The sequence below is a fragment of the Haliotis rubra genome, unplaced genomic scaffold, assembly GCF_003918875.1.
Source record: "Haliotis rubra isolate DU_JTF1 unplaced genomic scaffold, ASM391887v1 Scf239, whole genome shotgun sequence".
NCBI lineage: Eukaryota > Metazoa > Mollusca > Gastropoda > Lepetellida > Haliotidae > Haliotis > Haliotis rubra.
Genome location: NW_025766436.1, coordinates 373,821 through 389,257, shown reverse-complemented (window position 1 = coordinate 389,257; position 15,437 = coordinate 373,821). Strand labels below are relative to the sequence as shown.

Sequence of the window (15,437 nt, the reverse complement as noted above, 5' to 3'; positions counted from 1 at the left end):
ACAGACAAACGACCTAGTTAGTTTCTCATGCATTGCATGGTCATAATCACGGCCCCACGGTGCCTCAAGGTTACAGTCGCCGGGTACAGACCACAACAGACCACCACGCCGGGTACAGACCAGAACCTTTCATTGGCATCCATGGGAGGCCGTTTATCATGCTCACCATCACCGCTTGTTTTCAGTTGGAGAAATACCTTTTCTTTTGTTGTCTTGTCTTTCAGGCACAACTCTATCCAGGAAATGTATTTTCTAGTTTCCGTTAGTTTTACTTGAAACCGGTTTTTCTTTTGTGTAATCTTCTTAGTATTAGATGTTTTTTCTTTGGAAACTCAGTGAAGTTCCTCCAAGGTTCGAGCAGCAGCGTAGACACAACAATTAACTTCAATTAACAGTCCGTAGAAAGTTTCATAGAAATAATGTCATTTAATAAATCAATTTCATGTTTGGGAAAAGATAAATTTGTTTGTTGAATTGGCCCCCGTTTTTCTAAAGGTATATCAGATATTTCATCATAAATAGAATGAAAGAAAATATACACAGGATTTTCTGAAACATCTGCAACTGAAGAAGAGGAAGAGTGAGGGTCCGACATTTCGGGGGCCAATTGGCTCTATGCCAGAAGAGTTTCCATCAGAAAGAGGAAAGAGGTTGACACGGACATCCATTAGAAGTTTTGGGTCTGCTGCCACTTGAGCATTCTGCTCATGCAAAGGTTCCTGACGGGCACCAGTTATGGGTTGAACTGGCTCACGGCGTATGATATTTTTAAGACACCGGAATTGGTCGCGGAGATTTTGCTCCGTCAGGTAAGCATACATGGGCATGGCATTGTCCCAATGCAGCTTAAGCGACTTGCCATTGATGCGTGGATTATCAGGCCACCCTGTCGCTCTCGCACACTCAAGTAGTGTGGATTTGAGATGGTTTGACCAAGATATTCTTGGCCGGGTTCTGTGCCTTCCCCTGGGGCAAGTCCCATCTCCAGTATGTTTTGTTTCTTTACCGGAGGAAGGCTGACGGCTGCGGAAGTGAAAAATTGAATTCTTCTTGGCTTGTAGTAACCCAGTAATTTCCCAGCTTCGGGGGGTCAGCCCATACTGGGTGATGTACGTTCAGTTCAGGGAATATAATTCCCCTATATAGGCCCGCCACGATGAGGAGTACATCATCAGGCCCTTATTATTATTATTATGTTTTACAGATTAAAGATAATAAGCAGCAGAGAGGGTTTGGGTGATCCTGGCACAGTCAGGCTGGTAAGGCTCATCATCAGCTCAGGGCCCTTGCCCCCTCTACACGCAGCCCAGACAGCGAATGGGACTTCTCCCAGGAAACGCTGCCTAGTCATTATTATTATTATTATTATATGTATTATATTGGCCTCATCACAGGGACTTGTATTGCTGAAAATAATTCGTCCTGGGTCCTACACTCATTCACTGATATCCATCTACATATAAAGACTGTTTTATATGGCTTCTTTAGATGGTTATCAGTGAAGCGTGTAGGACCAGGACGAATTAAAATATTATTCAAACAATCCTTGTGGGCCTCATACTGGATTCGTTGCAGCCCCAGTTATTTGGCAGGATGAACAATATAATTTTCTCCTATATTCCAACCCTACTGTGGATTACAACACAACACATCTAATAGTGGAGTGAGTGAGTATTGTATGTGGGGAATTGAACCTGGGCCTTTAGCGTGATGAGCGAACGCTTAATCCACTAGGCTACCCCACCTATCTGATAGTGGAATGTGTGATACATGAGAGATGATACTTTGCTGGCTCAACATCATGACAAAACATTGATACACAGTCTCAATACACAGAAAAAAGGGAATTAGAATATTTTATGAAAATATATTACAAAACATGGTTTCCTAGGACAAAATATGCAATATAGCAAGGCACACTAAAGGACAAATGACCATGCATGTACACGAAGTGAGAGAGAGTAAATAAATAGAAAGTAATGTTTCATTAGCATTTTTTCTGTCATATTGAGAAAGTGAGAGAGAACTTTTTGATTATCGTCACCAAGGCAAGAAATCAAGGTTCAAACTAGCAACATTACAGCTGCATATTGCCAGGCATCTTGAGGGGAAATAAGGTGCCTTGGTAATAGTACTGGAGCAATTTATCAAATAATTGGTCAGTTGATCAATCTCGCTTGCGTCAGTGAGTATCTATGAGCTCAAGAGACTATTCGATATTCATAAGAAATGAAATTTCAAATTCAACTTCAGAAAGTATGTTTGTTATGGTTTTAGTTGTTAAATCAGAACATAAACAACTGATGCAGTTTCGTAACTCGTAAACCACCGAAGTCTAAATCGATGCCTGTTTCGTTTGCAATGTTATGTTTGTGTCTCGTCATTGCCCACGATAAGTGTTTGGTGGGGTTTAAGAGATTATGACCGATCGTTGATTGGTTACTCATCTCCAGTTATCGATCTGCGTATTGTGAGCAACAGCCAGCACTACTTGTAGTGGTTAGTAATGTTACTAACTGCTGGAACACATTTAGGTGCATTTCTTTATCTCACCTTCATCATCATTTTATATTAAGACATTTTTAGAATACATGACAGTGTAATGATGTACATGTATTTGAATCTAATGTACTATCCCGCAATTTCATCAATCACTTAACATGCTAAAGTTGATCTATGACTATTCATATGTTGCAGAAACTGTGTACACATTCATAGGTGATCAACAATATTATTATAGAGCCAGATGGGGTACAGAGTATTGTGTTGATGTTTTTAAGGTGTAAATCAGAAACCAAAGACTGATTTCATAGTTGAAAGAAATCTGATAGTCTGCTGTTTTGATAGACTGTCATGAGTTGTCCCCCTTAGACTGTTTACTGACAAAACACATGTAAGCCTTGAAAGGGAATAAAAAATTTGTATTTAATATGTAGCGTAAACATAATGATCCCAGTCTTAACCAAATGTAAACCAACAGCCAAACTGATTGATACCAGTTGCAACTAACAAGGAAGAATAATAGTTCATCTGGATTGTTGTGGCATTATAATCATTTGTAGATCATTTGTTCAATCACGCACACAGGAGGATGTTGTCAGTACAAATTCTAAAAATATGTAGTTATTTGGCTTTGTTTCCTTCAACAGTTTTTCTTTTCTTCTAACGGTTTGTGTTTTACAGCATTTGACTTGTTGGAAGGATCTTAAATGTGTACAGGCATTAAAGCCACTTGCCTGAAGTACTGTCGAGCATGTGAACTTGTTGAAGGTGTCAGGTATTTACGGAGGAGTAAGACAAAGATAGGAAGGATTAAGCCTGTGGACTGAATAATGGATCATTGTAACCTGTGCTGCCCTTTCTCTGGTCATAGAATATGACCTTATCATCAAGTAATTTTGTTAATATTTATTGAGTGAAGAAATAATTATCTCTCCGAAAAGTTTAAATCATTGTTTACTTCAGTGAATAAAAACATTATGCTGGGACTTTGTTCAATATAACACTATGCTATGTACCACTCAGGAACATATTTCATTTGTCAAGTGACTCAGTGTAACAACACTGTCTGCTAGGAAGGGATAGGTCCTGGGGTACTGTATAAACATCTCTTCCAGGATAATGGTGAAGTAACACTGTCTGCCAGAAAGGGATAGGTCCCAGGGTACTGTATAAACATCTGTTCCAGGATAATGGTGAAGTAACACTGTCTGCCAGGAAGGGATAGGTCCTGGGCTACTGTATAAACATCTGTTACAGGGTAATGGTGAAGTAACACTGTCTGCCATGAAGGGATAGGTCCCGGGGTACTGTATAAACTTCTGTTACAGGGTAATGGTGAAGTAACACTGTCTGCCAGGAAGGGATAGGTCCCCGGGGTACTGTATAAACATCTGTTCCAGGATAATTGTGAAGTAACACTGTCTGCCAGGAAGGGATAGGTCCCTGGGGTACTGTATAAACATCTGTTCCAGGATAATGGTGAAGTAACACTGTCTGCCAGGAAGGGATAGGTCCTGGGGTACTGTATAAACATCTGTTCCAGGATAATGGTGAAGTAACACTGTCTGCCAGAAAGGGATAGGTCCCAGGGTACTGTATAAACATCTGTTCCAGGATAATGGTGAAGTAACACTGTCTGCCAGGAAGGGATAGGTCCTGGGCTACTGTATAAACATCTGTTACAGGGTAATGGTGAAGTAACACTGTCTGCCATGAAGGGATAGGTCCCGGGGTACTGTATAAACTTCTGTTACAGGGTAATGGTGAAGTAACACTGTCTGCCAGGAAGGGATAGGTCCCCGGGGTACTGTATAAACATCTGTTCCAGGATAATTGTGAAGTAACACTGTCTGCTAGGAAGGGATAGGTCCTGGGATACTGGTTAAACTTCTGTTACAGGGTAATGGTGAAGTAACACTGGCTGCTAGGAAGGGATAGGTCCTGGGGTACTGTATAAACATCTGTTACAGGGTAATGGTGAAGTAACACTGTCTGCTAGGAAGGGATAGGTCCCGGGGTACTGTGTAAACTTTTGTTACAGGGTAATGGTGAAGTAACACTGTCTGCCAGGAAGGGATAGGTCCTGGGGTACTGTATAAACATCTGTTCCAGGGTAATGGTGAAGTAACACTGTCTGCCAGGAAGGGATAGGTCCCAGGGTACTGTATAAACATCTGTTACAGGGTAATGGTGAAGTAACACTGTCTGCCAGGAAGGGATAGGTCCCAGGGTACTGTATAAACATCTGTTCCAGGGTAATGGTGAAGTAACACTGTCTGCCAGGAAGGGATAGGTCCCAGGGTACTGTATAAACATCTGTTCCAGGGTAATGGTGAAGTAACACTGTCTGCCAGGAAGGGATAGGTCCCAGGGTACTGTATAAACATCTGTTCCAGGGTAATGGTGAAGTAACACTGTCTGCCAGGAAGGGATAGGTCCCGGGGTACTGTGTAAACTTTTGTTACAGGGTAATGGTGAAGTAACACTGTCTGCTAGGAAGGGATAGGTCCCAGGGTACTGGTTAAACTTCTCTTACAGGGTAATGGTGAAGTAACACTGTCTGCTAGGAAGGGATAGGTCCCAGGGTACTGGTTAAACTTTTGTTACAGGGTAATGGTGAAGTAACACTGTCTGCTAGGAAGGGATAGGTCCCAGGGTACTGGTTAAACTTCTGTTACAGGGTAATGGTGAAGTAACACTGGCTGCTAGGAAGGGATAGGTCCTGGGATACTGGTTAAACTTCTGTTACAGGGTAATGGTGAAGTAACACTGTCTGCTAGGAAGGGATAGGTCCCGGGATATTAGGTTAAGCTTCTGTTCCAGGGTGATGGTGAAGTAACACTGTCTGCTAGGAAGGGATAGGTCCTGGGATACTGGTTAAACTTCTGTTACAGGGTAATGGTGAAGTAACACTGTCTGCCAGGAAGGGATAGGTCCCAGGGTACTGTATAAACATCTGTTCCAGGGTAATGGTGAAGTAACACTGTCTACTAGGAAGGGATAGGTCCCGGGGTACTGTGTAAACTTTTGTTACAGGGTAATGGTGAAGTAACACTGTCTGCCAGGAAGGGATAGGTTCCGGAGTACTGTTTGATCCTCTGTTTCAGGGTAATGGTGAAGTAACACTATCTGACAGGGAGTTAATAAGCCCATGATGGTGGCTGAATCTCTGCTTCAGCATAATGTTGAAATAACACTGTCTGCCAGGAAAGCATAGAGCCTGGAATGCTGGTTGAACTTTTTTTCCAGGGAGGTTGTGAAATGACTGCCAGGAAAAGAGTTGGCCTGGTGTACTTGTTGAAACAGGCTATACCACTACCAGGCTGTAAACCATGCCTTCTACTATTACGTCTTCAATCACCTGGTTATTTCTGTACCACTGTACCCTTGCCTTGCTGCATATGTAACTTGCATTGGTAAATTTTAACACAGTTTGTTGGCGCATAGTCTCAGTCAAATTATGTGTAATAGTTATAGCAACTCTAGGAAGGCAGGAATAAACTTTAGATTAATGAACATGATGAAGGTAAAACTATTACTATTAGTTGATTTTGATCACTTACCTGTATGGAGGCCTTTATGATGTATGTATGTAATTTCTGTAACCAGGGCGATAACTATGACAGAGTATGAAGGGTACTCCTACTATTGTACACAGAAAAGTAAATAGCTGACAGTATTCTATTCTTGTTTTATCATACCTACTGATACTGGAAATAGTATATTGCACAGTTGTTTGATTATTGTTAGTCGTCAACTGCCATTAACGGGCCAAGTTGTAGAGTAAAACTGGTTTCAACTGCAGGGTTGACTAATGTTAACAGGGCATGTTGTAGACTAAAACTGGTTTCAACTGCAGGGTTGATTAATGTTAAAGGTCACATGCAACGTAAAACACAACTTTGCAGATTCTGATACCTTTTCGGTATGGACTTACCGAAACAAATCGTCAAAAATGCAAATTCAACTTATAAAGTTGAAAAATAACGCGATGAAAAAAAACGCGCGAAATCGGAGTTCAAACGTTTCACTAATTTTCCCCAGACTTTTCTGGGGAAAACGGGTTTCAATAGCTGGGCTGCGCTCATAGCACGTGCGCTGTGAAATAGGTTCGCGCAACTTGGAAGCCGGTTGTCCGGTGAATACTCGGTGAAGGCTTTGGTGTGAGCTATTTTTCTAATGTTTTGTTGATATCTCACAGGCGCGAGCTTTTTATATGTTATGACAGTAAATTAACTGTTCCTATAATTTCATTTGTCAATTTCACCACACGTTTTTCTTACCGAGTCACTTTCTCAGTTCGATACTTAAAAGCAATGTCATTATTTAGCGTTGACAGAATTTCTAACTGTGATATAGATATGTCGTTGTCACAGACAAAACTCAATGTCTTGTTTTATTGACACCTATGTGTCTGCCTGCCTGTCTGCTAATGACAATATTCAATACACAGCTGCTATCACTGACCACATGCAATTTGAACTTAACACCAATCAGGCTATACACCATAAACAAAATGCATGGATTTATGGCCCGAGTTCGGTCTCTGTCACATTATGTAATTACACAGACAGGCAGGTGTGATACTTGAACACATGACATGTTATGATGTCTGTTGATTGCAAAATGTTATACACAAAAAATGAGCATGTATTTACAAAACCCAACATCTCTATATATATACACACAATGAGCTGCGAGGGTGGCATCTGCAAATGAACCAGCCGTTACACTTGAGTGCACACCCACCCGCTCTGACTGGGTTCGGTGTCCCGGCTGCTTCGTTTCGAAGGAGGTAAACCCAAGTACAAAATATTGCACTTTTGATTTGCGATTATACGCTTATAATTTTGTTGATTTGTTTTTTCATAATCAGCAATGCATATTATATGTCATGAAGAAGTGATAATTGTGTTTTAATTATGTTTGATTTTTTGGTTGCATGTGACCTTTAACAGGGCATGTTGTAGACTAAAACTGGTTTCAACTGCAGGGTTGATGAATGTTAACAGGGCATGTTGTAGACTAAAACTGGTTTCAACTGCAGGGTTGACTAATGTTAACAGGGCCTGTTGTAGATTAAAACTGGTTTCCATGCTAAAAGGGCCTGTTGTAGACTAAAACTGGTTTCCACTGCAGAGATAACTACTGTTAACAGCCAATGTTGTAGAGTGAAACTGGTTTGAACTGCAGAGATAACTCATGTTGTAGACTAAAACTAGTTTCCACTGCAGAGATACAGTACAACAAGAAATTATTGAGAATTTTAAGATTGTAAACTTTGGGTTTTTTTTCACTCATTACTCATGAATTAAATGTGAATATTAGCAGAACATAACTCCAAATTCAAAGACAGGTGAACAGTTAGTATTTTGTCAAGTCACCGTAGGCAGCAATGCAGGCTTCAATGCGGCGGGGCATACTACTGATCAAAGAAGTTAGAAAGTCGTGGTCCATGCTGTCCCAATATCGGACAACCTCTTCTTTCATTTCAGCAATATTTGTCAGATTTTTCTCATTGACACTTTCCTTCATAAGTCCCCAAACATTTTCTATTGGATTTAGGTCAGAGCTATAGCTTGGCCAATCTAATAATGTCCTATTTTGGGTCCGAAACCAGGCCTGTGAATGCTTTGAACGATGTTTTGGGTCGTTGTCCTGCTGGAAAATCCAAAAATTTCCATAGAACACGTGAGCAGATGGAAGTAAATGTCCCGCGAGAATATCTGTGTACCGCTCACTGTTCAATACACAGAGGGGCGTTGCCCCTAACACAGATATGCCACCCCACACGTTAAATTTCGGGCTGTACTTTGGGCACTGATACAAAGGTTTTTCAGTTTGTTTGGTCCAGAATTTCAGTGTATTAGGAAACAGCCACACAGAACTTTCATCTGAGAAAGTCACATTGTCCCAGTTAAAATTTCTATGCTGTAAGCACCAGTTCAACTTTCGCTCCTTTTGTTCAGGTTTCATGATCGGTGAAGGAATTCCTCGACTTTTCTGCCAACCCATTGCATGCAGCTCAGTTCTAATTGTCTCCTTACAGACAGCCACAGTTCCTCTATCAATCATATCCAGCCTTAAGTTTTCTAAACTTCTTCGTTTGTTTTTAGAAACAAGAATACCAAGCTGCCTCCTGTCACCGACAGTCAATTTTCTGGGCCTACCTCCGCCTCCCTGGTGCTCAATGCCATATCCATTTGCAATATTTTTCAAAACACGATAAACAGTGGACAAAGGGATGCCTGTTCTACTTGAAATCACTTTAGCTGATCTGATGTACTTGTTATAATACTCTAACATCAACTTCCTCTTCTCTAAATCATCCATACTGAGGATCACTGAAAATGTCGTCTGCTAGCAAGTAAACAAAGGGGGATAACTCTTCGCAAACTAAAGAAAAAGGATTAACGGAGTTGTCTCTCTTGAATGAAACCAAGCACTTGATAGCTGGTCAAGGTTGTTTATACTAGAAATCCAATTAAACATATTCCTAAAATTCTCAATAATTTCTGGTCATACTATAACTACTGTTAACAGGCCATGATGTAGACTAAAGCGGCCTTCACACGGCAAACTCAAGTTTGTCAACACGTTAAAATTCTAAAAGTTGTGAAACTTGCGTTTTCAGACTAAAACTGGTTTCCACTGCAGAGATAACTAATGTTAACAGGCCATGTTGTAGACTAAAACTGGTTTCCACTGCAGAGATAACTAAAGTTAACAGGCCATGTTGTAGACTAAAACTGGTTTCCACTGCAGAGATAACTAATGTTAACAGGCCATGTTGTAGACTAAAACTGGTTTCCACTGCAGAGATACCTAATGTTAACAGGCCATGTTGTAGACTAAAACTGGTTTCCACTGCAGAGATAACTACTATTAACAGTGCATGTTTGTTGTCTAAAGCTGGCTTCTATTGGAGAGATCATGATTATTAATAGGGGCAGTCTGAGTTGTTTGAAAAACCTGAGGTGAGGGAAAAGACAGGTTATCTCAGTAATCTGATATATCTTAACATATTATGACAGCCAGTTTTACTGGTTGATATACAGATCTCAATGGCTACACAAGTCTCTCTACAGCTGAGTAGGATCCTTACAGACACGATTATTTATAGGGGATATTAGGTAAGGAGCTGTTTATAAGACAATGATATTTCCAGCTAGTAGGTGAAGGTAGATTAATGAGTCTGCCATGTATAGGTTACATCCAAGCTGGAAGTGACGAGGCCTCAACTGCTTGTCATTACTATGTGCAGTATGATGTAGGTACAAGTAGGACACAGTTTTACAGGAAAAACATTAAACCATCTGGAAGGTATCAGGTATAATAGGAAGATTAGGTATAATGTTTTGATGTGTAGCTTGCTGTTTGGGGCAGTTTAACAGGTGCTTCCATTTCCCCTCATGCTGAGTTACTTTTGAAGTGTAATCTGCATATAGTATCAGAGTGTTGGCACAGACTCAGCCTGGATGTAGCACAACTTCTTTACATCCTTGTAGTAGTACTGCTATCTGTCTTCTCAGCTTGAAGTTCTCACTTCACTGAGTTGAACAAGTAATGGTACCACTTTTTAGCTTCTCTAAACAAAACGTTTGTTTGAGCTGTTGATGGTGTATATTCGGGCCATTGTCTATGATATTCTCTTACATCTTTACTGTGTATTTGATTTTCACCCAGTAATTTCTTGAAAATTGAAAAACGGGTGTACAGTTTGTATGTTGTATGTGCACAATGAGGTAAAATCTTGTAGATTTATACAAATCTTAAACCACAATATATAATAGTAATAAATAGCTCTTGAATGAAATAGGATCCTTGCCCAAATAGTTGAACTTGTAAGGGATCAATATGTTTATTGGTATTGGTATTCATATAGAGCTATAGTCTATCCCATCTATGTGCATGCTCAAAGCTCTTTAATCCCAAGCCTGTGTCAAACCAAAAGATGTTAAGAGCATACTTTTACCCATGAAGGTGTCAAGGGAATAAGACAAGGCTGAATAAACGCTTTAGTTGGTTTTCTGCCTGAATTGGGTATCAATGTTATTCTGTGGCATGGTATGGGGACTAGGGCTATAAGCCTGGCTTTTGTCCAGGGCCTAGATTTTCGAAGCTCTCTTAGCGCTAAGATATTCGTAAGTGCCAGACATTAGCATTAACTTACGACTACCCTAGCGCAAAGAAAGCTTCGAAAATCTAGGCCCACATGGAATTGCTATGTTCCTAAGCACAACATTTAACCGTGATGATGCTGGAATGTTACCATAGCGGCATAAAACCATACTCACTCACTCACTCTCTTGTAGTCAATCTTCAGGTTGACTGACATACCATGGTTAATGTTTTTGTTTGGTGTCAGTCAGTCAGTCAGTCAGTTGATTGTTTGTTGCTGCTTTGAATATACTGAAGTAGCTGCAGAAGTTTTCATTTATTGATTGGTGACACAAAGCAGCTCAGAGATTTACAGTTTATTATAAACATAAACATTGTCATTGACATAGGGCACACAGGACCACAAAGTGAGTTTGCTATGTCTGTCAGTTGATTATGTGCATGTCTGCATCAACTTTATGTAATATACAGAAAATGTTGGTGATCCAAAAACAAACGGGTAAGCTCTCTCTAGCTGTCACTTTGTTAAAGTCAGGTTTGTTAATTGTAATTTACTGTACTTGATAAGTACTTGAAATGTACTGGATGTTTCCCCACGACTCCAGGAACCATGGCTGTGTGGATCTAGGTGCAAAACGTGCAACTTGAATCCATACAATCTGTGTCTTTGCCTGTGTGGAAACAAGACTTTAGCTGTGGCTAGTCCAGTCAACTTGCAAGCCCGACACTACACAAGACTTTCCCATATGGCTTGTCCTGTAAACTTGCAAGCCCGACACTACACAAGACTTTAGCTGTGGCTTGTCCAGTCAACTTGCAAGCCCGACACTACACAAGACTTTAGCTGTGGCTTGTCCAGTCAACTTGCAAGCCCGACACTACGATGTGACTCAGCAGATGTGCAAACAAGACTTTCCCATATGGCTTGTCCTGTAAACTTGCAAGGCAACAGAACTATCTTGTGTTGGCATAAGTGTAAACATATAGTAGCAACACATTTAGGAGTGAAGTTTGATGAGATCCTGTGTGTCATCTCAATACATGTCAACTTGCATGTCCACATGGAGTCTGTTAGCCTGTGTATAAACATGCCCTTTTGAGAGGAAGAATACAGTTCTCCCAAGCTACAGGCTACTACCAAGTTCTGAGCCAGACAGTATTGCTCCAGGCTGTAGCATGGCATTGAGGACATGGTGTTGGAGCCGCTGTCTACCCAGCTTCTGTCCTGCTGTACATAGCAGCTGCAAGCTTTCTTCTCAGCTTACAACACAGTCAGTGGGATTTCTGCCCTGGCCACACTGCAGTGAATGAAAGCGTGGCTGTGTGTTTTTATGTGTAGAACTGGAGTAAGCAGAAGATGGGTATCTACAGCTTGGAGAGTGTTGTGATTGACTGCAACTACACAGTGACCAAGCATGGTGCGGTGCAAAGAGATACGACCTTCACCTCTCACGGGGACAACCGATCTAGTCTCCATGTACACCAGCAAAAACAAGGTAGGGGAGGGTCACATCAAGGGCACTGCATCATCTTTGTTTCCATATTTTCAACTCTCTTACTCCTGTGGACGGCTTGAATATTCTCTGACTTGGATGCTGTTAAGTCAATAATTCAAATCTTCTGATTGCTTTCCATCTGAGATGCTAGTGAAAATCAGAGATGCATTTATATTATCCTGCTATGTCAGCACTATAAACACATCCTAAATTTGCTTGCTGCTACAGTAGCACAAATTGAATTAACAGGTGGTCATATATATTTGTAGATATGGGGTTAATATATGTACCACAGAGACCCAAAATCATGTTTGGAGAAGCACACCTGCTGATTATCTCCCTTTATGTTAGTAATATTTTATCATCATATACCAGTGTTTGAAAATTTGACATGCAACTGAAAGTTCAAAATTAAGGTGGTCTCTAGATTCCAATACTACAGGTTGCGGTGGTGTAGCCTAGTGGTTAAATCGTTCACTCGTCACGCCGAAGGACCGAGTTCGATTCCCCACATGGGTACAATGTGTGAAGCCCATTTCTGGTGTCCCCTGCCGTGATATTGCTGGAATATTGCTAAAAGCGGCGTTAAACCCAACTCACTCACTCACTCACTAATACTACTGAAGCAAACTTAAAGGATTCCCTGTTACATTTTAGAAAATGTACACAGTACTTTGTCATGTAACCTTGTGTTTGTTATATTACTATAGCATTTTTGGGATAGAGGTTGGTGAATAAACAATAAGAGGGACCAGTGTTCTGTACATGGTATTCCTGACTGGTAAAGTTAGTAATATCATGAAGACTATCATGTCCGTGATTTCTACCATACACCTGTGCTTAGTCAATAACTAAAAGGTTGTTAGAATTCCAATATATTCAAAGTGCATGTAACATTTATGTTTCTGATAAAAACATATATCTTTGTGAATTCCAGCATGATGCACAGTCTATAAAAACAAAGGCCCGGATGCCATGGACATCGTGTTGTTGTATAACTTTCAAAAGGCAACAGCTAGAGAGCAGTGTCTGCCAAAGATGATCAGGGTGTTTTTAGACTTGATAATGTCTTGTAATCATAACCACCACAGTAAGACACGGCCAGCATTTGGCAGGAGGCCCAGTGGCAGCCACCATGCTACTAAACTGTTGTTGTGCGTGATAACTGCCACATGTGCAGATGCACGTGCACAGTGCAGCGCTAACTGGGATTCTCATGGATGGAGTTGTTTGCTGCCTGTTTGCTCAGCCATGAGTTCAGCTACCTTACCCATGGTAGATTGGCATAATTCAATCAGGTTATGTCAGGAACGCTGGCTAGGTTATGTTGTAGAGTTGGGATTGATTCATAGTATTTATCTTACTAATGCTTATAATTATTACAAGCTCTCTTTGAGGTCATGATTGAAGTTGCTCCCTGGGATTTTGCTAGTCTGCTGAGAACAATACTTGACCACACTGCTTAGATTTTGTACTGAAAACAGTGAGAAATGGAAGAAGACTTGTTTCAGGATAAATTTAAGTCAGATTCAATCATGAATTTGATAACTACTCAATTCGGATTGGTCAATAGAGGAATCAAATCACAGAAATTGAAACAGCAAAGTTCACAATCACTGCAAAGGTCATATCTAAAGAAAAATACTTCTTCCTCGGTCTGACATGGAAAAATCTGCATTTTTAAAAAATATAAGCACAAGTATTGGTTATTAAATACTAATATCAGCTAACTAACTACAATATGAAATTGGGCACTTTTCTGTGCTGTGATATCAGATTGTCTGGGTCAGAAAAGTGCCATTGTGGGTGCTGTGAAGTCAAACTAGTGGCCTGTGGTGTAGAGCTGAACCTTGCAAGACTTGCTCACTCTTCCTTAGGGGTACAAACATCATGCTGAAGTCAAACTAGTGGCCTGTGGTGTAGAGCTGAACCTTGCAAGACTTGCTCACTCTTCCTTAGGGGTACAAACATCATGCTGAAGTCAAACTAGTGGCCTGTGGTGTAGAGCTGAACCTTGCAAGACTTGCTCACTCTTCCTTAGGGGTACAAACATCATGCTGAAGTCAAACTAGTGGCCTGTGGTGTAGAGCTGAACCTTGCAAGACTTGCTCACTCTTCCTTAGGGGTACAAACATCATGCTGAAGTCAAACTAGTGGCCTGTGGTGTAGAGCTGAACCTTGCAAGACTTGCTCACTCTTCCTTAGGGGTACAAACATCATGCTGAAGTCAAACTAGTGGCCTGTGGTGTAGTGCTGAACCTTGCAAGACTTGCCCACTCTTCCTTAGGGGTACAAACATCATGCTGAAGTCAAACTTGTGGCCTGTGGTGTAGAGCTGAACCTTGCAAGACTTACCCACTCTTCCTTAGGGGTACAAACATCATGCTGAAGTCAAACTAGTGGCCTGTGGTGTAGAGCTGAACCTTGCAAGACTTGCCTACTCTTTCTTAGGGGTACAAACATCATGCTGAAGTCAAACTAGTGGCCTGTGGTGTAGTGCTGAACCTTGCAAGACTTGCCCACTCTTCCTTAGGGGTACAAACATCATGCTGAAGTCAAACTAGTGGCCTGTGGTGTAGTGCTGAACCTTGCAAGACTTGCTCACTCTTCCTTAGGGGTACAAACATCATGCTGAAGTCAAACTAGTGGCCTGTGGTGTAGAGCTGAACCTTGCAAGACTTGCTCACTCTTCCTTAGGGGTACAAACATCATGCTGAAGTCAAACTAGTGGCCTGTGGTGTAGAGCTGAACCTTGCAAGACTTGCCCACTCTTCCTTAGGGGTACAAACATCATGCTGAAGTCAAACTAGTGGCCTGTGGTGTAGAGCTGAACCTTGCAAGACTTGCTTACTCTTCCTTAGGGGTACAAACATCATGCTGAAACAAGAAACACAATTCAGAGAATATGAACATATACAAATGCTTGTGCTTACTCTCTAATTTAGAAATCTCTTGAGAGAATAAAAAGTTGCATGCAGACATGACTGACCCATGTGAAGGTTGAACTACTGAAGCCAGTGTCCACATTTCGAAGGATATATCAGTTTCATCAATAACTACATGTATTCCCTTTCAAGGCACAAATCATTGTTGATATGTGAGTGAAAAAATATTGTTTTGCAAAATTTGGAAAGAATATGGTCAACCAGTTGGAAATATGGCAAAACATTTTTTTCTTGAGTGGTTCAAGGTGTTTCAGAACCAGCAAACTTTGAACACATTAACAATCCAGTGATCGTGTAAATCTATTAGTAACTTCTTCCCTGGCAAGTGTGACATGGCTTGAAAACTAAAAATGACAGTGTCCTACACAACATT

At 40.9% G+C, this 15,437-nt stretch overlaps 1 protein-coding gene across 2 annotated transcripts in view; it reads left to right on the top strand.

Moving 5' to 3' along the window:
• LOC124278518 (protein neuralized-like) overlaps nt 1-15,437 on the top strand; it is a 68,245-nt gene that overhangs the window by 15,974 nt on the left and 36,834 nt on the right. Inside the window, exon 1 of one of the 2 annotated variants that reach the window (XM_046714231.1) lies at nt 11,897-12,119. The exons of the other annotated variant lie outside the window; for it this stretch is intronic. Coding sequence (XP_046570187.1) covers nt 11,981-12,119 — 139 coding nt within the window. The 5' untranslated portion in view covers nt 11,897-11,980. Of the gene's footprint in view, nt 1-11,896; nt 12,120-15,437 lie in introns of those variants that run through there. 2 annotated transcript variants of the gene reach the window in all.